A 25,785-nucleotide genomic window follows, 5' to 3' on the forward strand; every position below is an offset into this window, starting at 1 on the left:
TGGAAGCACTCTGTGCACAGGTTTGCCACCATTGATCTTTTCTGAAGCTTTTTCAAGGCAGAGGTAGAAAACAATCAGTGCTCCTAACAGCCAGAACATACGCATTTGTTCTCAAAAGTAAGCCTTTCCAAAGTCACAGAAGTACTTATGACCCGTAAATACACTAAGATGTCTATTTTTTATACCAATTCCAGCCATGGTGCAACGCTTCATCAAAGTACTTGGATGATAGATTACCAGGAAATCCCTGATAGGCTTGGGCAGTAAGCTAAATGGGAAAGTTAAAAAAAATATCCTGGGAAAGAGCAATAACAAAACACTTCTGCTGCCAATGAAACCTCATCAGGAGTTGAACTCAACTCAAGGAAGTCTTTATCCTTAAACAAGAAGAAATCAGCATTGACCTTGGTGACCTCAACTTGCCGGTTGACTTGAAGGAGACTTCTGTTTGCCTTGTTATATTAGCTTAGCTGTCTGGCATGCTATATTTAGGTCTGAAGCAAGAAAGATGCTTCAGAACCTTTGAAGCATATGTGCTGCACTTATTGGAAGCTCCTTAAAGAAACTGGGCCGTCTCCTAGGTTCTCATGATAGCCATGCAGTCAAAATATGTATGGGATGATGTTGATGATGATGATGATGATGATGATGATGATATAATTCTTGGGAATAAACTGTTGTCATGTGAGCCTAGGAAAAGGTATGACTTCTTTAAGGAATCACTGGTACGTGGGTGTACCCCTGCCAAATTCCTGCTTCAGATTTAGATGCTATATATATAGATTGATTGATTATGTGCCATCAAGTTGTTTTTAACTCCTAGTGACCACATAGATAGATTTCCTTCATGATAATCTATCCCTAACCTGGTCTTTCAGATCTTTTAATGGTGCACCCATCTCCACTGCAATTGAGTCCATCCACCTCGCTGCTGGTCATCCTCTTCTTCTCTTTCCTTCTACCTTTCCCAGCATTAGAGCCTTCTCCGGAGAGCTAGATCTTCACATAATTTGTCCAAAGTAGGATAATTTGAACTATATATATACTGTATGTTTATATATAAGTATTTGTGTATACATGCACACACACATTCCAATATAGTGAGTATACAAAAAGTGAAGAAAGTTATAGCATTAAAACACAAAAAAGAAAAAAAATTAGAAAAAAGATCCATAAAATGTCCATTTATTATTAATACAAAATTAATTTAACCCTTAAGCTTACCATTAAATCTAGACCTTATAGAAACACATTGCTTCAGCTTCTCATTTTTAGAACATAAAGAGTTCTCATCCTTCTTTCCATTTGCGTAAGATTATCCTCCTTGCCATGCCCCAGACTCACTAGAACTAGAGCTCTTCATGAAATGACAAATTCCATGTTTTAGGAATATAGTTGAACATCACATTTATATCTCTAGTTATTATATTTCTTTTCAAAATTATATTAACATATGCTATGATTTCAAACCAAAACAAGCTATAGCTGGACAAGACCAAAGTATATGAGTTAAAGAATCCTAAAATTTCTTATAATGCTGGGACAAAAAAAATATTCTCACATCCAATCCATTTTAGATATTATTGGAGGAGTCCAATAGATATGCTATATTATATTTTCTAATTAATTTAATTCTTAAATCATAAGAGCTGTGTTTTACTTTAAATAGTCTGAAATGATAATTTATAAAGAACTTTCAAAGGGAAGAGAAAGGGGCATGATTTATTATGCATCTATTAGTCTTCATAAAACTCTGTGAACCAGTTTCTAATTTAAAATCTCAATATGTATCATTATTCAGCCACAACAGCATCACAGAGCCTTCTCTGTTTGCACTGAAATTCTGTGCACTTGGACATGTGTTCTTTTGAATCTCTCTTCCAATATTTGGGTGATTATTTTCATTTTAAACAAAGAGGCTATATAAGGAATATTTGTTTCTCTGTTGCAGAAAGGGTAAGATAGAGGTGAATATGGGGGAAGCTCAAATAATTTCTAGTGCTGTTTTGTCAGCTGAAGATAAAGATACTCCTCGGGAACAAATTTATTATCTATTTGAGAGAGTTCCAGAAAATGGACATCTTCAGCTCAAGGTTGGTTTTTCTATTTCAACAAAACCAAACAAAGTATTGGAAAAAGAGGTCCAAGTCTTGGCTAAGAATGGGAGAGGGTGTAATCCTTCTATTTCCTAAACATCCCTCATGGGACTGAAACACACTGTAGTGACTAATCTAATTTCCAGTTGATTCTTGGGATAATCCATTGATGGATGCCCTGTTTATATCAGGGGAACATGATTATGGGTGAGTATGAGATGGTTTTGAAAGTCTATCATAGCTTTATCATAATTTTGATATGATAGAAGCATCTTAGTTACAATTAAGATGCTTCTATGGTTGAATCTGAATAAGGTGATACAGTGCCAGGGATATGGCAGGTTTTCTCAACTGTAATTCTTCTAAGAGTTTCAGTTTAAACATTCAGAGGAGGCTCTGACCCAGAGCCACTTCTGTCTGGGAGGCACAGCAGTTGTAGAGACCAGGACCAGCATTATAGCTGCTGTATTTAGAAGGGAAATATAAGGCACCCCCTTTGAAGTAGGGAGAAGTGGGAAGTCTTAGGAAAGCCACATGTGTTTGGCAGCCAATCATATTACATTTGCAGACTCCAGTTGTACTTTATTTCTTTTTTTATATTATTCTAGGTATCTGCCTGCAGATGTGCACCGGACTGAATCGTCATTCCTTTGTACATCCTTGAAGCAAATTTTGTTTTTTGTTTTAAGAAGAAAGTAGGTTTTTTTCCACCTTCCAGGACCTTGACAGAAGTAGAGACTATAGTTTACCCTGCCTCCCTTGGCACTTGTCTCATTCTTGACTCAGTTTCACAGTTACATAACCTAGTGTACCAAATTTCATAATCCTGTAATCAGTTTCCCAATCCTTATTGAATTGTCCAGCCTGTTTAGCAGGCAAGTCTGTTTAGTAATGTCCTACAAATAAAGTTCTTAGTGCTTCTACTTTGATACACATGGTAGTCACTGGTGTATGAAAGCCGTATCAAGCAGTCAGGGAAAAAGTGGATTTTGGAGAAAATTTAGTAGTCGGGGATGAGTGTGTGTTTTGTGTGGTGGCTGACATGTTGGTGGGGTAAGTGCCAAGTTGAAGAATACTGGACTGTGTTTTAGAGCTTGCCTTCAGTAGTAAAATCCATTTAACAACTGCACCAGCAATGTAATGCCAAAGTTACTGGGAGCTAGCATATAAATGTTAATAATAACACTGTAATGATGATGATAATAATGCACAACATAATATCTGAACAGTCATGATACAGTTTTCCTTCCTAGGTAGGTCATGATTGGGTGACATTGTACAAAGGGATGAAGTGCACCCAGGAGAATATAGACCTGAACACTGTGAGGTATATACACACTGGAGTTCTTGGATCAAATGATGAAGACAGTTTCACCTTTCATCTTTGGGATGGAACCCACAGATCTCTAGAGGTGGTTTTCCCTGTTGCTATTAAAGATGTGGAAAAGGGTAACTTTATTTTAGATCTTTACATAGTATTTACTGTACCCACCAAGAGAATGACCATCCTGGCTATGGATAATGGGAGTTGAAATATAGCACATCTGGAAGATCCCCAGCTGGGGAAAGCTAATACATAGGTCTATGTGATGAAACTTAGCACAGTATACACAGCCCTGGCTGAGGAGGAGAGAAGCTGTAGTCCAACATATCTAGAAAGCATCAAATTGTGCGTATGAATGTGTGGCAGAATATAGCAAATTCTATACTCTGTTGGAAGGGGTGATAAAAATTGTAATCTGACTCATGATATAGAGGAAGGCTGATGTAAAGTACTGTATATGATAATGATTCATATTTCAAATGTCTTATAGGAAACATTGCAGTGTTTATGAGGCCCCTCACTGTGTTGATGGGTGACAAAGGCCTCCTGATGACTGATGTCCTCCTTGCAGTTGATGGTACCAAGAAGCCAGAGGAGCTACTCTATGTGATTACTTCCCTACCACAGTATGGACAGATAGAATATGTCAGCTATCCTGGAATTCCCATTACAAGTTTCAGCCAAATGGATATAGCAGGGCAGAAAGTCTGCTATGTCCACAGTAATAAAGCAGCTTCCTCCAGAGATACATTCAGGTAAGCAAAGAGTCTATTTTTATATTAAGTGTATTTAATTAGGCAGTATAAATGGTTGAGCAACAGAGGGCTTTCAGATCTGGGTTGCAAAAATCCCAAAAACCATTAGATAGCAGCAAAGAGTATGAGTTTTCTCAATCTCTTTGCTATCATCTAGTAGTCATCCAATTTTTGCAGTCAAAATCTGGTAGCTCCAAATTAGGAATAGTTAATATTTATATGGCCATATTCAATACAATATGTTGGAGTAGCAATATAGTGCCTTCCAAATGTTTTAGATCACAACTCCCACAATTCCTTGCCATAAGCTGTGACAACTGAGGTGGATAGGAGTTGGAAGTCCAATACTGGAATAAAGGGATGCTTGAGAATCATATGAGCTGCTGAATTGCTCTATACTTTATAGGCAGTTCCACAATATAGAATTCAGCTATTAAAGTCTGACTTCTATTCTACACCAGTTGCTCTTATTGCTGATGTATTTCTGAGCTAAGTTTAAAATATTGCTTTCTCAGCAGGTAGTAGCACCAGTCTGGATTTGGAAGTTAAGCAGGATTGGGTCTTCTCAGCACTGACAGGAATACCGATGTTGTAGGCTATCCGCCCAGAGTCCCCCTTTTAGGGGGAGATGGGCGGTGATAGAAAGGTGGATAATAAATAAACAAACAAACAAACAGGGAAATTACAAACATCCTGGAAGGAGGCAATGGGAAACCACTTCCATGTTGCTGCCAAGGAAAATACATGGGCATACCCATTAAATTACCAGGAGTTAAGTTTAGCTTGAAGGAGACTTTGCATTTAAAAAAAATTCTTTACAGCCTTTATCTTCAAAGGTTTAAATGACTTGGCACCAAGTTACTTTCATTCATATCACTTAAATTCATAATCCAAAATCCTATTTATATCTCCATTTCTGTGAACTGGCAGCCATAGGATAAAGGCTATAATCCCACACCTACAGGACTGATTATCACCCCATCATCGGTGTTTGCACATTTGGTTTCATCAAAAGTATGAAAGTCACGTTGGGACTGGTATCTGATGTCAGGGCATACACAAAAGGGGTGGGGCTTGCATTGCAATGGCACAATCAGACTGACTGTTTGAGCCCCCCTGTGGCTGGCCCCATCCTTTCAGTCTTTTACAAAAGCCCTGAAATCACATTTATTCTTGATGGCTTTCTCTTAAAGGTTTCATTGAGCCATTAAATTGAATTTGTTTTAGGTTGTGACTGAGCTAAACGTTTAAAGTTGGTTTAATTTTACTGCTGCCTTTTATTTGTTATTAATTCTGATGTTAGTTTTATTTTGATGTTCCATTATTGTCACTGGTATAAGCTACATGGAGCCGGTTGTGATCCTTAAAGCCAGTCTATACTGTGAGTATATTTAAATGAATAAAGATTAGCTCAAAGTGTTAAATAATCCATGAAATGGGTCCTTGACCTGTTAAAAGCAAGGTAAATGCACAAATGTTCAAATATAAATCAAGCATGAGTGTAAATTACTTTTAAATATATACTTTGAATGTTTAAAGCTTGGGAAGTATTTCCTGGGAACATTCATGCTTTTTTCTCTATTCTTGTTTCTTATTATTTGCCTTCTTCTAATAGGCTGCCCAGAATTCACCAGCATTTTTGGCCATACCTATGTACCTTAAGTGGGGTTTTGTACCTCCCTGAGCCTAGACACTTTATGTTTCCTATAGTTCTCTTCCTATGAGCTTTAAGGACAGCTTCTACTCTCTTCATTACTCTGATGGCATGTAAAGAGGGTAAGATTATGCTAGCTTCTTGTAAGGGCCATTAGGAAAGGAAAGTGATATAAACATAGAAAAGGAATAAATAACATTGATCAAACAAAAGAAGCCTTTGTTTAACTCCAGTTTAATTCAGTGCTTCATTTGTCCGTATTTGCAGTGTGGTGGTGGTAGCGATGATGATGATGATGATGATGATGTATCCTGGGTTTTCTCCAAGAGTTCAAGCTAGCTCATATAGGGATCTCCCTTCACTCTATCACCAGAACAAGTCTGGGAAATTGGTTCTGCTGAAAGTGAGTGACCGGCCCACAGCTACCCAGTGGCTGCAGCTGAACCTGAACCTGCATTCCCCAATTCCAACCCTACACCATAACCACTAAGCAGATTGGTTCTCTTGCTGCATATCAGGCTACTGGAACAAGGATATAGGAACAAAAGTAGGCAAATGTATTCAAGGCATAATTTTACCTTTCAGATACGAGTGTCAGATCAACGTTTACATCCAGGAGAAAAATCAGAATAAAAAAGTGTAAAACACAAAATATTTTGAACAGTGAAATTTTACAAGGAAATAACAATCTGTGTTTCAAGGGTATATCGTAGCATGACCTGTTCTGGATGGGAAAGGAAGGCAACATAATATTACTTGTATAATCCAAGTTATACGCTCAGGGCTTTATCAAAAGGTACTATATTAACATTCTTCGGTAGTTTTCAGAGACTGAGACTGAAATATTAATTGATTAATCGCATATCAGTCAGGTGTAAGTTTCGCTGTTAAAGCAGAACAGACCCTTGTTAAAGGCTGTTGCATCTTAATTCAGGCAATACATTTAGGATAACATTTCCCAGGTACTAAAATGGTTTTTACATTGTTCTGAGATATATTTTCATTAACATATTCTAAGATATTCTAATACATTTGCCGTAGTGTATCTCATTGCCTAGCTGATTAAAAAGCATGGCAGCTAATTAATAAAACAAATCTGTATCTATTGACAGTTTGGTATGAGTTTGCTCTCCTCATCTGTGATTTTCCTGTTTTTAATTAATTGGTAAACCTGCTACAATCCAGATTCAAAATGCCAATTAAATACCTTTCCATTTAATTGAGATGGTACATATTATACTTGTTTGCTCAAATACTGAAATGGATTCCATACTGTCCACAGATATGGATAGATATGTGCATGTAGTTAAATTATAGTGACACATCATGTGGATTATATCCCTGGTGTATTAAAATCAGGCCAGTTTAATTTTGACAAGATAATTTTAAGGAAAAGAAGATATACACTCCATTTTAATCACTGTAAATGATGTTCCTGGCAGCTAGAATTTGGCAAGGTATTTGGTTATATATTGAAATACAAATACTGTGGTGGATTATTAAAAAATAAAACACCAAGAGCTGGTAACATTTAATTAAATGGGGGGATTAAATGATCAGATTTTTACCGTCCGTTAAGGCACTTTATTCCATCATAAACCTGCAGCATTGTCTGTTGCTGCTGGCCTGGAAGAAGGATTTGGCAGTGCTTGCTGGGGACAGATGACTTCAAGTGATTAGCAATCTGACATCAGATGCTGGCAGCAGGATGCTAAAAGAACATGCTAATGTCCTCCATTTTGACACGGTGGATCAGTTTTGTAATGAGCTGGCACTATCACTGATTCCATTTTTATGTTGTAAATGCCATGGCAGATGGTAAGTTCTGTAGCCAGCTCAATTGCCATGAACTCCAAAAGCATGATAATGGTGAAATCAGACCATACGACTTGCCTTTCCAGCTAAGCTGGAGAGTTATTTCCCTAAATTTCATCAGAATTATGAGAAGGTTGGCTGCTCCCTATTCCTAGGGGAAACATGGAAAAGACTCCGCATGAAATAAACAGCATGTGGAGGATAGGAATCCAGCATTTCCTTCAAAACAAACAACCTTGTTGTCCCGAAGAACCTAGCAATGCATGTTGTTTGCATGGTAATTACTAATCTATGAAAGTAGCAAAGCCATTAATCTAGTCTCATGTCTAAATTGTTCACCAAATCTCTTTCACTTCCTTAGGTTTAGGACTGGCGCCTTTGTTGGCCTTTTCATGGTAGCAATAATACTTTAATATTAATATTTTTGTTCTACTGGCCCAGAGCTGGTTTAATCCAGTAGACATAAAGGTAGCAGAAATTCCAGAGTTTGTACAGAAAACTCATGTCAACAGAAATGCATCTCACCAGATGGGATGGTCTTCCTGCTTAATCTACATTCCTGGAGCTATTATAGAGCCACTTCTGCTCTGCCTTCTTATAGTTCTTTCTCTTTAAGCAGGACTTGAAGCAGACCAGAACTAGATTTCTCATGACATTGTTGATATATCCTTTAAATTTTCTTGGCAACATTGTGAGAGTGGTTTGCCACTGTCACCTTCTGTTTTATGTTTTTGGTTTTTTTTACTTCCCACTCCCTGGAGTTCTCATAAGTTACTAACTAGGCCTCATCTTGTTTAGTTTTCTAGGCCAAACTGTTAGCCAGTTGCTGTTGCTTTCTGAGACTTTTGAACTAAGGACACCTTCAATTAGAAGACAATTGTCTGTGAAGCAGAACATTTTGTCTACTTGCTGTCTTAGCTCTGAAAAGCCCAAAATGTATTTACAATCTTTGTTATTCCAGATGAAGAGCTGGTGTGACTAAACTGATTAGATAGAATCAGTTTTACTATTGGCACAAATACTAGGTCAGTGTAGGCAGCTGCTGTTTGATGTCATAGAGCCTACACACAAGTTGTTCAATTCCTAAGTAGCAGTATAAGTGATAGTAGCTTTGATATCAGTATTGCTCTTGACTGTAGATCCCAAACTTTACTAATGAAGGACACTAAACTGCAGACATATAAACCTAATGGTATTGACATATTCCTGACACAAGTGTTTGAGAACTAGCCTTGTCAGTTAACTAAGCAATGTCAATTAAATTATTCAAATATTTACCACTTTATGCATGGCCAATGGTTGTGATATGATGACCTGCTGCCACTCAGATTCTGCAATACTGAGCTAGATGGGCCAGTGATTGAATTTAGAATCATCAACATATCTACAGTAGATTTTGAATGAACACATCTATAGGTTTTCTTATTTTTGTTGTTGTAAAAGTGAAATACATACCATAATGCTTGTTATTGATGATGATAATAATATTGGCACACAGAAACATGAGAAATGCCACTGACAATTAAATGGTCTCAAAAAATATGTGAAAATAATATGGAACACATTTTGCTGATCTCAAAGGCACTTCACTGGCTCACAGTCTAGTGTTTCTAACTTATGACCAGATTGTCTCAAGAAAAAGGCTTCTCTACCTACACCGATCTTTCTACATTTTATCATTCTCAGTCAAGGCTGGAGTAGGAATTCCTGTACAATCTGTGGTAAAGTAGCATAGCTTAGGACCTTTTATCTAGTTGTGCCCCACTCTGGAGCTAGGAATAGGTGAGTATGTCAATTCTGATTTCTTAGTGTCTCCTTTTTATGAATCTGTTCGTTCATCAAAGGTTAGTATTCTTTTTAAGCCCGCACTAAGTGTTATATGTATCTGAGTGTATATTTCTCCAAACCTAGGCATTGTACATATTGTATATGTACCTAATGTACAATATTTGCAAACTTTACAAAAATACTTTAATACATTGTTGTACATTACTTTACATTACCGTTTTAATACATTGTTGTACATTACTTTAATGAATACAACAATGTATTCATTATTTTCTTAAAAATATTTATTTCTTTTTTTTAATTGGCAAACTATGTTGAAAAATTTGAAAAAGTATGGATTTTGAGTAAGTAGGTTGCAGTTTAAATATTGGTTTGAAAATAAGATTAGGCCAATTTTCATTCAAGTGGGAATAAAAACATTTTCTCTGCCATTCTCACTTGGAGCTAGCTTACTTGGAACTAACTTGAAATTAAAGAACTGTTTCTGTTATCTTATCAATGCTCAGGGAAGACATTTTGGTTTTTCAACGGAGTTTTTGGGATGTTAAATTGGTTAAATACATTGTATAACTGAAAACTGAGAATTAAGTGTTTATAATATAGATTTCTGTGACATTTTATTTTGAGCAATCAGAAGGGAACGAATAGTATTAAGCAATTATTACAATAAAACATACATGCCATTATAACCCATTTCAACAATTTGTAGTCTATTTACAGAGTTGGTTTTTGAATGTTGTGCCTGTTCAGAGACTTTAAATGTGCCACAAGAGCCATTCAGTCAGAAAGTGGGACTTAATAATGTATCTCATAGATAGTAAGAGACAAGCTCTTCAGTAAAGGTGTCTGTTTCATTTCAGTAGATGGTGAAACAAGAACACATGCTGAAGGATGCCTTGCCTCTTTTTGCCAGATTCATCATCAGCAATGGACTAAGAACTAAACATGGAGAGTTTGAGATCATCTTGGAGACAGTGGATCGAGCTTTACCAACCGTGGTCAAGAACAAGGGCCTAAGACTGTTTGAAGGCAGCATGGCATTCCTTTCTGCAGATATTCTCCAACTTTCAGACCCAGATACACCACCACAAAATCTTTCCTTTCTCCTAACACAGCTCCCACAATACGGTCAACTCTATAACAGGGAAACTGGATTATGGCAGCAAAACTTCAGCCAGCAAGATGTGGACAATCTGAATGTAGCATATAGACATGGAGGAGGTGGTTCTCGGTTGGACAGATTTACATTTACAGCAACAGATGGAGTGAATCAAGGCTTTCTTGTAAATAACAAGCTGCAAGTAGACCCCTTGCCATTTATTATTCAGGCAAGTTCTACATAAATGTGCACGTGCACAAGATTTTTGCATTATTTATTTAATAATGCTACAATGAAGCAGTCAAAGGACACCAAGACGGGGTATGGTTCTGCTTAAAATAGAGCAGAATCCATTTCAGTATGTTTTCTCTCCACACACACTTTTCAGAACATTCAAATATAATTTGGATTATATGTGCTTGATTTCCTATATAAGTCTAGCTTCACAGTATGGATGTTTATTTTGACTATACAATGTTCAGTTTCACAAAGTAGAACCTATGCCTTTGTTTTATTAAAATCTAATCTTTGACCAGTAATAGAAATTATTTTTTCCCCCAGGTGGATAGCCCAGCAAACACAGCACCAGAAATTATTCATCTTCATAGAGTTTCAGATGTGGAACTTTTGAACAATGGCAACTATGGGATCTACATTACAATGCGGTCATTGAAAGCATCAGATTGTGATACCGAAGATGATCAAATTATTTTTAAAATTTTACGAGGACCTCAGTATGGTTACTTGCAAAATATAACAACAGGTATTGTGTCCTAACAACTTAAGTTCAAGCTATTTTGTGTGGGTATTACCACTTATGCTTCTAATTAAGTGTGTTCCCAGAAGGTTAGTCTTACTATGACTAATTAAAAATCATTTTACCATTCTTCCAGTTCCTTTTACATAATCAATGTACTGTGAGAAGAAGGAAGTCAGAAGCAGCACTGGGAAAAGTTAGAATTTGAGGATTGCTTCTGGATGCCAATAACATTCTTTGAATGAGTAGTAATACCATCACAAAAGCCAAGTCTGGGAGCACTCAAAATAGATTTGTTATGGAATATGAAAAAGTTAGAGAACTTTGTCAGTAAATGAAGAACAGGAAATACGGTTAGAATTCTCCAAGCTCCAAGTTGTGTATTTATTTTGTTTTAGGGTGTTTTTTTAATATAATTTAATTGTGTTTTTCTCTCTATGGTTCTGTGCTATTTGTAAATTGAGAGTATGTCTTATAGATTAGAGACATTTTCCTGTGCGCTTACCTTTCCCCATTGATTCTCTTGGTCTCCTTGTCTGTTCCATACTCCTTATCATAGTTACTCATGCTTACTGGAAAGGATCTCCTTCAACAGCAGTGGTGGTAGCACTAGCAATGGGATAGGTGGAGATATGGTAGAAGCAAAGAGGCAGATCTGGGGAGGCAAGATAGGTTTGATCGTAATAGTTCCTACCTCTGCCAGGCTGAGCAGCCACAGGTTGAAATTAATTAGCAGTAGATCAAAGGGCAAACCCAGGGTGTATCATGGAGAATTGGCAGGACAGAGTTAAAATGAGAGCCCATGGTTCCTGGAATAGAGATGTTGGCTATGTAAACAATAAAAAGATCATTCAGTTTCAGAGTCATTAACATGCATGGCAAAGTGTCCATTGGTAAAGTCCTGTGAGACAGGCAAACTGAGGAAACAAGAACCACTTGGAGTTCTGGAAATACCTTTATTGCTAGTAGAATAGAGGGCAGAAACTTGAAAGCCTGCTAAAACAATTATCTGGATTAATTTATACCTAGCATAATAAAGATGGAGTTACTCTGAGTCTCTTTCTCATGTTTCCCCCCCCCCAACCCCTTGGGGGAAAATTGGGGAGGAAACAAGACCATTGCACATAAAATATTTATACCTAGTACTATTGGACAACTGTTGGATAGGGTCCCAAAATCATATTTAGCCAAGGTGGTGGAAAAAGTGGTGGCAATTCAGTTCCAGGAACTTATAGAGGAAACAAATGATGTAGGTCATACTGAGTCTGAATTTAGACTCAGCTTTGGCACAGAGGTAGCTTTGGTCACCCTGATGGATGATTTGGAGTAGGAAAGAGATAGGGAAAGTACTAAACTGGATCTTTCAGGGGTTTTTCATGACATTGGTACCACTTTGGAACATTTGAGGGAGCTGGGATTTGGAGTTGTTGTCTCTCTAGACTCTATACAAAAATGGCTTTGGGGGAAATTTGGTCAATCCCTTGGAATCTATCCTGGGAGGTCCTGCAAGAGTCCATTTACAGGTAGTCCTCAGTTAATTAAGTTATGACAGCACTGAATGAGTGGTACTTATGACTGGTCCTTGAACTTCCGGCTGTCCCAGCATCCCCACAGTCACGTGATCATGTTCTGGGCGCTTGGCAGCTGGCTTGCACTTATGACAGTTGTGGTGTCCTGCAGTCATGTGACTGCCATTTGTGACCTTCCTTGCTGGCTTCCCACAAGTAAAGTCAATAGGGAAGCCAGCAGGGAAGATCACAAGTTGCTCCTGTAAGTTGCTCCCGCTGCCGCTGCTTGCATGCCCTCTCACCCTCCGGACCACCCACCCTGCACCTGCCCACACTCATGCCACGCCGCAGCAGCCACTTACCCGCCCGCCCGCCAGCCTGCTTGCAAGCCGCCTGGAACTCACAGCTTCCTCCCGGCTTCCCCACTGACTTTGCTTGTTGGAAGCCAGCAGGAAGTCATGAGGAGGTCCTTGCTTAATGACCCGCAATCCTTGCATAATGACGGCAACAGGGACTGCCAGGACTGCTGTTGCTAAGTGATGTGGTCACATGACATTGCACTTTATGACTGCATCACTGAGTGATGGAAATTCCAGTCCCAATTACTGTTGTCAACCGAGGACTACCTGTGTTTCCCATGTTATTGAACATCTATATGAATTTGCTGGAATGGATCACTCATAGGTTTGAACTACTTACCACAAACTTGATTATGGCTATACAAGATTCAATGTGCTACCATTGCAAAAGCGTGGTAGCACTTCAAAACTGTGCTCTCTGTGCCGGAGAAAGCAAAGGGAGAAGTGGGCTGAAGATACTTGTGCAACTGTGTATGTATAGTCTATCAGGAAGTTTTGGGTTTTGTTGAGACAAAATATCCAGGTTAAACCCAGTTTGAAGGAAGGTAACTGAAGAATTGCTCAAACCTGTTAAGCCATTCTTTTCTATTACTGACATTTAATTAACATCAACATCATCCCATCCTAGTGAATTGTATTTCTTTCTTGATATTTGGTAACCACACCACATAGTTCAGTGATTTTTCGATTACCTAACCAAGTAGCGATTGTTATCTCTATAAACAGACTGCACCAGGATTGTTCAGACTGTGTTCCGTGGAACCCTAGGGTTCCATGGGAGACTAGGAGCAAAAGAAAAAAAAGCCAATTTTCTATGATTACACTTTTGTCTTTTGATCTTGGGTTCTGGGAAGTGGTTTGTTTTTTTGTTTTTTAACTAGCAGGTTCATGGCTTGAAAAAGTTTGAAAAGCCCTGGGCTAGACAACCATGGACACAACTATTTTTAAAGGACATTTTGTTTTTCTATATCTCTTTTATTTTATCAGGAGGAGTTATTCAGGAACAATTCAGCCAGAAAGATTTAAATAGCAGAATCATATTTTATGTCATTGATCCTTACTGGGAAGAGAATTCAGATGATTTGGAGTTTCAGGTTACAGATCCTGAAGGACATTCTGCTCCCCCCCAAATGTAAGTTAAAATTTCCTCTAAACACGTCATTCCCAGTAATTGCTGCTTGCTTCCTTAAGTTGGATCCTATATGAACAGCTTTGAAACCGAACTAATGGAATTACTGGGCCTCACAGGTTTCTGCTGCAAAATCCACGGCCAAAGCAGTGTTTTTTTAAAATCCTGTTGTTGCTTCTATCAAAAGTAAGAAAGCTTTTTGTCCAGGAAGTTGCTGCTTTGTTGACTCTTAACAGATAGTAATATTTCAAATTCATTTAGATTTCAGAGTGCATCCATATGCTTTGCCTGTGTTTTGCCTGTGTTTACCCACTGCATTGTTAACTTGGTTTGGCTTAGTGCAATATGAACCCAGCTGTTGAGTGTATGGCTTAATGGGATATATGAACTTAGTCATTATTCTTAGGCATGATTTATTTTAATTTTTATCCCACCTTTATTATTTTTATAAATAACTCAAGGCGGCGAACATACCTAATACTCCTTCCTCCTCCTCTTTTCCCCACAAGAACAATCCTGTGGGGTGAGTTGGGCTGAGAGAGAGCAACTGGCCCAAGGTCACCCAGCCCACTTTCATGCCTAAGGCAGGACTAGAACTCTCGGTCTACTGGTTTCTAGCCCAGCACCTTAACCACTAGGCCAAACTATCCATTCAATCATGTCTGATTCCTGGCAATTCTATGGACCAGCTTTCTCCACATTTTCCGATCTTGTATAGCTTCTTTTAGTTGTTTTATGCTCTGGCTGGTGTTGGTTCTGATGGCGTCTAGCCACCCTGTTTTTGATGGCCTCGTTTCCTTTTACCACTGACCGTTCCAAACATAACTGCCTTTTCCAGCGAGTTTGATCGCATGACATGGCTGAAATAAGTAAGGAAGAATTTTGTGATTTTGCCCACCGGCAATATGCCTGGTTTTATATGCTCCAATACTTGCTTGTCACCTTTGCTGACCAAGGAATGCGCAGGAGCCTTCTCCAGCACCACAGCTTCAAATCAAATCAAATCAAATCAAATCAAATCAAATCAAATCAAATCAAATCAAATCAAATCAAATATTTATTCAGTCAATGACCAGCAAAATTTAAAAGGACAAAAGCAAAGTAAAACAAAAAAATACAATAATATACTACCGACTAATAAGATATATCACATAATAATATAGTGTTCACTCTGCTATTACTATATTAATACATTTGTTACCTTAGTAGTGTGAGCTTAGAACATTAGGAATTATAAAATAAAAGTAAAAATATATATCCCCTGACAATTTATTAAGATATTTCAAATTTAAAAGTACTTCTTAAAATAGGGAGTTATTTCTTTGTCTGGTTTTGTCTTATTTTCATTGCAGCAACACAGAATTTGGCAACTGTACATGTAATGTATGGTTTTAGATCCTGAAGTAAATAGTTCACATAGAAATTATCTGGATACCCAGGGAATTTACCTATTAGGGGCAAAATGTAGATTGACCTGATATCCCTGTAAAATTTACAGTAGAGCAGTACATGCGAGGTGGTTTCTATTTCCTCTTCACCACATGGGCAAATACATTCAGCTATAGGGACTTTGTTATACCTGCCTTGGAGTAGTGCAGATGGAAGAATATTGAATCTAGCTTTGAAGAATGCGATTCTCAACTTACGGAAGGTTAGGTTTAGCAAATATCTTGGTGGTTCCCATATGCCCGTTTATCCAAATTCTGTTTTGTTGTGGGAGCCTATTAACTTCATTCTGGAACTCCATGTCCCTTATTCTTTGGATGACTAGTTGTTTAGCTTGGTCATAGCCTAATGATATTAATAGTGGAGAGAGTCCGTACAAAGCCAGCTTATATTCTACCGCCTGCTTCCAGGGTGAATAGAATTTATCTATTAGAACTAGAGGGGTTAAACCAACTGGGAAAAATGGGATTTTTAGCCAATAATTTATCATCAACTTCACCACAGCTTGAATGAGTCAATTTTCATCCTGTCTAGTTCTTTCATGGTCCAAATTTTGCAACCATAGGTAGCTATAGGAAACACAATAGTGCAGACTAATCTGCATTTAGTTGCTAGGCTGATGATCTTGCTTTCCGATACTCAAATCATGCTCATCATTGCTGTGCGACCCAGTGCGATTCAGTGCTTTATTTCTGGACTGCATTCACTGCTTTGATCAATCAGAAAACGTAGGAAAGTGAATGTTTTATCCTTAGGCATAAAGTTAGGCAAAGCTAAGAAATTGCCTGGTTCAAGATCTCCTGGAGAATTAATGGCAGAGGTGCAATTCAGGCTGAGAAGTTCCTGTTGCACAGCTAAGGTATATCTGCCCTGCCAGGTTGCCCCATCATGTGTATGGGCCACCAGTAGTTTCTGGAGGGCAGGAATAAATATTGTCTTCTATTCACCTCCTGCCTACTGTGAATGAGACCTCTACCTGTATTTTAATGGTCTGACTTGAAAGTAGAATTTTTCAGCTTATGCCACTCAAGTGTTGTTCTCTACTTTGTCTGCTGCATTTTATTTTGTTATAGACAAACCCCTGCATTTTGATTGGCTACTGCATAGAGACAGGAATGTCCTTGTACCTCATTTTCCCAGATTTTCTCATTGAAAATCTGCTACAGTTTCTGTTGGAGGTCCTTCTAAGTGGCATAGGGCTTCCTCAACATGGAAGACTGAAAGCTTATGGGGGTCTCTTTCTTCCTGCTTTTAGGGGCTCTCAGGGCAGTCCAGCTCCTGAACTCAAGGCAACCATTACACACACACTTTCTCTCTCTTTCTCATAAATACGCATTGAATTGAAAAAAAAAATTTTTTTCAGTGTAATACATCCATTCAAGATAACTCTGTTCTTTTTTTCGTCTTAAGTCGGCTTTCTTACCAAAGGGTTGACAAGCATTTTGCTCATTGGGACACGGTCAGCACAACATTAATGGTGACACTAATAAACAATGTTTCTACTTGTGAAGGGAAATTTTGCTGTAAGTTAATCATCAAAGTAAATTTCCAGCTGGAAATGGAAAAACAACATTTTGATGTACTTTTTGGCAGCTAGAGGTCACTCTAGTTCTGGGTTGGTAACAAGTCACAAATCTATGCAATAATCCTTAGTGAGATTTTTCAAAATGACAAGAGTGTAATTATATTTTGAAAGCTTCCCCCAAACCTGACCTTTTTCTCCAATAGTATTTCACTAACAGCTGTCAGCAAATGCTCTGTCTTTTATCTAGCACCAAAATCTGCATACACCAAAAAGTGATGTCTGTGAAGGTAGAAACAATATTTATTGGAAATGTATCAGTGTTGTTGAAAGGTCCCTCATTTACATTCTTCTATTTACCGCAGCAGTGATCGACAATAGGTAGCCCTCTAGATGTTAGAATCTACAGCTCTGTTCACAGATGCATGGAGTAGCTAAACGGATGTAGGTCAGTTTTAGCCACTCCATGCATCTGATGAGGTAAACAGCAGTTCACAAAAGCTTATGCTTTTCAATAAAAAGTACCAGACATCTTTTAAAATTCTGCCTAATGTGACTAGCTAGGTTAGTTTTTTTTCTTTCATTATTCTTTTTTGGCTTGTTAAAGTTTAAAATAGTATGGGAAGGAATCTGTAGAGTGTTAATTTTAACATAATTGAATGTTTTTCTCACATTAGGAGAAAATAGGCCAATTTAATTGAAGTCTCTTTGCTATCTATCTATTTCTTTGCTATTTTGGTTTTGAGCATAAAAAGGAACACCATGGAATGATCACAGCTGCTTCAGTGCCCTCACTGGCCACAAGATGCCTCTGTTTTCAGCATTAACTATAGTTATTTTTAAATATTAGGTACTGTGGTACTTTCTCACTAATTTCAGAAATCCTCTGATATACTAGATGTAGGATGGAGAAGTAATTCAAGATGCAGTCTTAATAAGACAGTAATTTTAATAAGATTACTTAGTAAGACTAGAATTTTATGTGTGTGTGTGTGCGTAGCATTCTTGTGTTGGGGCAAGAAGGCCTGATGGCTTTTCCTTGGCTGTTCTGCAGCCTGCTGAATACTTCATTAGAGAGAAGGCAATGTGACTTCGAGAATGGAGACTGTTGACACTGGGCCTTTGCCCAAGGGGCTGATTGTTGCTGCTATAAAAGTCTACAGGATGTGGATTTCTCTTTAATTATATCTAATGAGGCTACTTAAGTATGGCCTGTATCTCCATCATCAGTATTCCATCCTTAGTCAAAAAAGTAAAATCCAATACAAATGAGACATTGATTTATTTTTTTGACGTTTTCTTATGATCACACAGTGAGATAGATTAGACTTAAGGCACAGTAACAATTGTCTAGTGCACTTCGTGGCTCACAAGGATTTGGCCATACTGAGCAGGAATTGCAGACCCCAAACATCTGCAGGACATCAAACTATGGAACACTGAAGCTACACATTCAGCTCTGCAAAAAGTAGTTACTGCACTGTGCTCAAAATGTCTAACGTTCTTGCGCAACTTTAAAAAAGGGGAATTCTTGCGCAACTTTAAAAAAGAAAAACGAAACTCACTGAGCATACCCTATTCCTCTGCCCTTTTGTATCCATTTTGTTCTCTGTCACTCTCATTGAGCCTTTGCCTGTTTGTCATTTTCCATATCTGCCAAACTACAACTTCTGTTATCTCCAGCCGGTATGGCCATGCTGAATGGGCTAATGGGAGTTTGGGTTCAACACCAGATCAGGGACTGCCATTCTAACTTGTTCCTGTGCCCTTCCATACAATCAAAGAGAATATCTGTAGCTCAGGGTTGAGCTGTGGACTCCTTGGTGCTCTCTGAGCCTTGTTGTTTTCTTGCAGACATTTCATTGCCAGAGTAGGCAACATCTCCAGTGCGGAATTCCTTCCATACAAACTTGCAAGCACAGAGATCAAATCATTGCTACTTGCACATGCATATGCATTAAACCAGTAATGCTAAAATCATGGAAACAGGCTGTCACTAGTCCATGCAAAGGCTCTTTTACTTCCTATATTGATGGTGCAATCCAGGATTAAAACTACACATAAAAATGCACACAAGCCTTAATTTTGGTCACATTAGCTGCTTACATCTCTCTTCACACAGCTCTTCTCTTTAAAGCAATGACTCACGGGTAGAAAAAATAAATTTGCATTAGCAACAAAGAGACAAACAGCAGGGATTTGGGGGTGTGTGTGGATTTTTATGAGATTTCCTTCTTGTGTTTTCTTTCTCTTTTCCAATAGGCTGGAACTGAAATGGTCTAAAATCGAACTGCAGCAGGATGTGTATGAAGTGTGTGAAAATGTGGAATTGCTGTCTTTAAAAATAATCCGATCAGGGTACAAGGGAGATTCTGCTTTTGTGGCAGTGAAGGTAATAACATTTATCACAAAGGGTAATCACATTTAGGTTGAAAAGGACATGCAAATTAAGGACAGGTCTGTATTCCTGTTTTACAGGAATTCAGACTTGCATATGCTATTGAATTACAAACTTTCTGCATCATGGTATTAGCGTACCGACTTATGCATAGCCATTGAAAGGTAAAACCCACAGAGTTTACTGCCAAAATATTTTCAGAGGTGTGATTTTTTTTTCCAGAAAGAAGGGCTGGAAGCTTAACACAATCCTTTTGCCTCAGCCTATCCTCAGGCTCAACAAAATCACATTAAAAAAAAGACTGAAAAGTTCAACCCCCAGCTCCCCCAGTGACATCACCACCTTGCCTTTGGTGTCCCACTATAACTGAAGAAATATTATGAAATAGACTGTGCCACTTTCTCCCCCCTTCACAAATTGCCCATTTCTGTCTTGTGTCCTGCCTTACCCAGGACAAAGGCCAGTATTTGAAGACCTCCTACATTTGAAGGGCTATCCAGTCTAAGGGCTGTCCCTTTTTCAGCTGCTCTTGTCCAGAGCTCATGCCAGTTGGACTCTAAGCCAGTTTAAGAACATCTTGTCCAGACTGAGACAAGGGCAAGTGTTTGCGTGGTACTCAGTCTAGACTGCAGGCTACTTCATCCTCTTGGTAAGACCAAAAGGAAAACTTGGCTTTCAGTAGGAATCTGTGCAGTATCATTGATTTGCACATTTTCTTGCATCTCCCTTCTTCAGATAGGTATATATACTGGGTATGTGTATGTATCTATGTATGTATGTGTATGTGTGTATATATACATAAGGTAAAGGTAAAGGTTTCCCTTGACGTAAAGTCCAGTCGAATCCGACTCTAGGGGGCGGTGCTCATCTCTGTTTCTAAGCCTTGGAGCCGACGTTGTCATAGACACTTCCGGGTCATGTGGCCAGCATGACGACTCGGAACGCCGTTACCTTCCCGCCAAAGCGGTACCTATTGATCTACTCACATTTGCATGTTTTCGAACTGCTAGGTGAGCAGGAGCTGGGATTAACAACGGGAGCTCACCCTGCTGCGCGGTTTCGAACCGCCGACCTTCTGATCGACAGCTCAGCGGTTTAACCTGCAGCGCCACCGCGTCCCTATATATATACATACATATATATATATATATACATATACATACATACACACACACACACACAAACCCCTATAATATATAGGTATATATTCTTTTCCAGTTTCTAGATCACACAAACTTGTGTTCCATATTTATTGGTATGAAACTGCAAGCACTTTAACTACTGTTGCACGTGCCGCTTTCAACAGTCCCATGGGTACTTCATCTGCATCTGGTGCTTTTCTGTTTGATAACTGATCTGTTGCCTATTGTAGTGGAGTTGATTCCACTAGAAAGTAAGTGAATATAAATCTCTCTCTTCAAACTTTGTCATTCTGTTACATATTTGTAAAACGTTTTAGTAAACTTTTTCTTTCTGAAGAAGAAAAATGTTGCCATTATGTTTTACTGCATTCTTGAGTATTCTTGTGTAGCCATTCGTTTTCTTATGATTCCGCTGATCCTATTAAAAGTGTCTCTCATTTTCCTTTGCTTGTTATTCTCCTCTATTTGCTGACATTCTCAATATTTCATCATCCTTCATTGCTTCGTGTTGGAAGTCTTCATTCAGCCTTCATGTCTTCCTTGTTGCTTTCATTCTTTCTTTGGCTCTGAAACCTACTTGAATATTTTCCCCTTTGAAATTTTTTTTCTTCAGTTTTGATTATATTCCTATCTCTCCCCTTAGCTCTCTGGTTCTCTTTCACATAGGTTAATTATACTGACTTTGTCCTTACATGGATTTTGTATTCTGACTGTAAATCTTTCAGGTCACACCTACCTCTTTTATTTTCTTAATTTTACCAGTATGTTTAATACCAGTCATTCATAATCTGATGCACCTGAGAAGGTCCTGACCAAGTGGACTGCACTTCTCCATTTTTGGTTTCCTATTATATAGTTGATTTGATTCTGATGATGTACGTCTGGTGACATTGAGGTGTAGATTCTGGATTTATGTTGGATGAAGCAGGTGTTTGCAATAATGAAAGAATTCTCTTTGCAAAATTATATTAACTTATATTCCTAAAGCGTTTTCACCCAATCATAATCTTCTTGTGATTCCAGGTTCTTCAGTTCTGCAACTTTTACATTCCAGCCTTCAGTTCTTAGTACAGTATTATATCTTTTTTTGATTTTGCATCTACCACCTCTTGAATTTGTCACAGAATTCCTTAATGCCTTCCTCTATTGCATTGGAGTAGCTGCATATATTTGTATAACATAGATGTTCTTGGAAATCCACTAATTCTAATATACATTATCCTGATTGAGTTATAGCCAAGCACGTCCTTAGCAATGTCCTTTTGGAGTATCAATATCACTTTATTCCTTCATATCATATACTGTGTAGTATCTGATTTAAAGTCAGTCCGTCTAGACCTGTTCACTTATTCCTAAAACATCCAACACAGTACATTCCAGTTGCACTTTGATAATTTCAATACTGCTACCATCAGTGACCAGATTTATTTATTCATTCATTCATTCATTCATTCATTCATTCAATTTCTATAGCCAAAGAAAGATAACTGTCCTATTTTCTTTCATTTGTGTCCTTATTCAAGGGTTTAAACTGGAAATATCATACTCAGACCTTGGGTGCCAGATTGGTTGGTTGCTGAGGGCTAGCTACATGTTCAGGCCCAGAAACTAATAATTAGTTAAACCCTAATGGCAGACACTTTGGGCTGGCTATCTGTAGTAAAATAGTGGGAGCTTCTGTTTTAGGTTTTCCTATACACTTAGGCCAAGCCATTGATTTCAGAGGCATAATCAAGATCACTTTCATTTCTTCATGTAAGAGCAGGTATCCATTGTTGACTTGTATTGTTTCCAGCTCCTACTTTATCCTTATCCTTTGTTTAGATTTTCTGACATTCTGTTACCTTTCCTAGTCCTACCTTAAACTGCCATCATGCCAGTAGATCTTAATAGTTCTACATACAATTATAGCATTTTAAACGAGTGCCCCCCCCCTTTTCTTGCTAGCTACCTTTGTATTTTCTTTCTTTCTTTTTGGCCAATACTGACATTATTTTCTTATGGCTAGGATGCTGCCCTGTCCCTAATCTGTATTACTGGAAAGTAATAAAGTGAAACAAAAGCTAATTCAGAATTTAAGTTTCCTTCAGGCATATATTAACTATATTTTATAGCTGTGTTTTTCTCTCTTAGGTTAATGAAATGACTGCTTTAACAGGAAAGGATTTTATTCTGCCTCCTTCCAAACTTATTCAGTTTGATCCAGGTGAGCTTTGATCAAAAGAGAGCAATGGATTGAGAGATGTAAATAAAAGCCAAGGCTGACAGAGAAGAGAGTCCATGAGTGGTTGGTGTCTTTGTCTGAGCTGGGAAGTAGGTTTCTAAGCCACAATGATGTCAAAAGGATAACACGTGCATCATGGCATCATCATGCAAATTGCATAGTTATGTTCTTGAGGCATGATGTCTGATGCAAGACCATTGTTTCATGATATCATGTACTTTCCTCTCCTCTTGCCCCTACTGCAGATGATGGTGATGGCACCCTACTTTAACAATTGAGCCCCCAGGCTGTTGTTCTGTGGCTCAGAGCTTAGAGTGATAGGTCATCTGTGATGTTTGTCTTGACAAAGATAGTCTGCCCATGGTGATCTATGTTCTGATAACATTCCATGTGGATAATTATAATGGACTGAAAACTACTCAGAAGTTCAGCAGGTACAAAAAGCTGTAGCTAGATTATCAGATAAGATCCAGGTATTTGGACTATGATTGTGAAACAACTGGGCTTCTGTTTCATAATTCAAAGATCAGGGCATGGCCTTTCAAACAGCCATACAGCAATGGGACCAACATATTTTAAGGAACATTTGCTCCCATATGAACTTACCTAGAGCTTTGGATCTTCTTTAAAGCCTTATTTGGAGCTCACTAATGACTGAGTGAGGCAGGTGGTTACCCAAAATAGGGTTTTTTATTGGTAATTGCCCATCTCTGAGAAGTGATTTCTATCTTTTCAGTGCTAGGTAAGATCTTTCTGTTTGTCCTGCCTTGTTGGTACATGTATGTTTATTTGCTTTTTTAAATTATTTAATCGATAGCTATGGCTGTGCACCTGCCCAAGCAACTCTGATCATTTTACTGATATATCAGTGCTTCTCTTTCATCACTTTACTATTATCAGATTTTTAAATGACTGCTGCAATTATTTAATTTTTAAGAATTATTATTTATAACTATAAATAAATAAGCATGTCATGTATATTCAGGTCCATTTAAAAATATCTCAACCTGACAATAGGATGGAAGTCCCAAATAAAAAAAGAATCTATGTGAAAAGAGATATGGGCAAACCTCTTTGCTTTCTTCTGCCTGTGTGCAAAATGGTGACAGAGTGGCTGCAAGTCACTTCTCTCTTGTGATTGCTGTATTAGAGATAAGTGATGCACTATATCAGTCCTTTCTGGAAGGCTGATACTGGCATGGGGGCTTTCCATGCCCTAAGGGCATTTTCATTAAAAGAAGGCAGCCTTGGGAAACTCAGTAGGTTCAGCTGCAGCTCAAGTACTTACATTCCAACAGGACAAGGAGGTCTCCAAGGTCTCAGGAGAGAAGCATGGTTCTTGCTCTTCTGGCCAGAACTGTAGCCACCATCATTAGCCCTAAGAATCATAGATGTGGAAAGGGGTCATTTAGGCTATCCAGTCCAACCACTTAAGCAGTGCAGGAACTCCAATGCCCTTGACAGATGTTTAAACAAGTCCAGTTAGTGAGAGCCCAACCCTTCTCTGGTACTTGGTTGCACTATTGAACTGCTCTTACTCTTAGGTAAAGGTAAAGGTTTCCCTTGACATTAAGTCTAGTCGTGTCCGACTCTAGGGGGTGGTGCCCATCTCCGTTTCAAAGCCGAAGAGCCGGCGTTTGTCCGTAGACACTTCCGTGGTCATGAAAGTTAAAAAAACAACAATTGTCTTCCATATTCTTAACCAACCTTTTTTCTTCTGTTTGCAATTCGATGGCTCTTTCCTAGGTGAGAATCTGCAAATATAGTTTGAGCGTTTGCATTAAGTGAAACTCAGGGGAAGTTAAGGGAGTACACCTTGCAATAAATATTTCCTTCCCTCAAGATTTCTTGGATTTTCTGGTCAAACCTCCAACTTTGCTTTGGTATTAGTGACAACTCTCTACAGTATCTGTCTTGGTTTTTCTCAGAAGGTCTTTTGAGGTACGGGTGGTTTGATACCTACTGCTACTTGCAGCTGGCCATATACTTGGACTTTTCAATCCAGACACTGGCTTTGCTGGAAGGTGTTTGACAGACATACCTGGAACTTGGAACAAAGCTCCTTGTGATGAGTGATTGAAAATGACAATATTTCAAAACATGAGTAGGTTCCTTGCAATTAAGATTTCAAAATGAAGAGTTCTCTTAATTTATTTTTAAAATTTACAAGAAGAGCCAGTCCTCCCCTCCTGAACTGCATGCTATTATTCCCCACTCCATTCACCCGGTAGGAAACCAATCTTTGTTACTGTTTGAATGGAATCATCAGTGCTTAGGAACAAATTTGATCTCTAGTTAGTGTTATTTGGGAAAACCACAGGAGTCCAATCAATGGGCAGAAGCACAATAGCATTATTCAAGCCAGTCTGTTATAGCTGTAGACATGTTAATTAATATATTTCTTCGACACCTAGGTTGATTGAAAAAGCAATTAAAGTGTAATTAAAATGTTTACTTTTGGTAGGAATGTCAACCAAGATGTGGAATATAGCAATTACCTATGATGGATTAGAGGAAGACGACAAGGTCTTTGACGTGGCTCTGATCTCCCCTGTGAATGCTGTTCTTGGCACTCGGACAAAAGCTGTAGTGAAAATTTTGGACTCAGAAGGAGGTATTTTCTTTTGATCTTCCTAATAAAATCTGGAGCAATCTTGGCTGAGTAGCAGCTTATTTTTCCACATACAAATGTTGCTGCTAGCACCTTTGGATCAAAATGATTTCTTTCCTTCTTAAAAGAAGAACAATAGCCTTGACAGTTGCAGACCC

General features: G+C 38.3%; 1 protein-coding gene across 1 annotated transcript in view; it reads left to right on the forward strand.

The window, feature by feature from the left end:
• Window positions 1-25,785, forward strand: part of FREM1 (FRAS1 related extracellular matrix 1) — an 82,264-nt gene that overhangs the window by 46,284 nt on the left and 10,195 nt on the right. Inside the window, exons 21-29 of the mRNA XM_063296643.1 lie at window positions 1,952-2,093; window positions 3,350-3,545; window positions 3,911-4,175; window positions 10,346-10,760; window positions 11,093-11,294; window positions 14,143-14,287; window positions 19,515-19,644; window positions 22,926-22,998; window positions 25,481-25,630. Coding sequence (XP_063152713.1) covers window positions 1,952-2,093; window positions 3,350-3,545; window positions 3,911-4,175; window positions 10,346-10,760; window positions 11,093-11,294; window positions 14,143-14,287; window positions 19,515-19,644; window positions 22,926-22,998; window positions 25,481-25,630 — 1,718 coding nt within the window. The remainder of the gene's footprint in view (window positions 1-1,951; window positions 2,094-3,349; window positions 3,546-3,910; window positions 4,176-10,345; window positions 10,761-11,092; window positions 11,295-14,142; window positions 14,288-19,514; window positions 19,645-22,925; window positions 22,999-25,480; window positions 25,631-25,785) is intronic.

The sequence above is a fragment of the Candoia aspera genome, chromosome 2, assembly GCF_035149785.1.
Source record: "Candoia aspera isolate rCanAsp1 chromosome 2, rCanAsp1.hap2, whole genome shotgun sequence".
NCBI lineage: Eukaryota > Metazoa > Chordata > Lepidosauria > Squamata > Boidae > Candoia > Candoia aspera.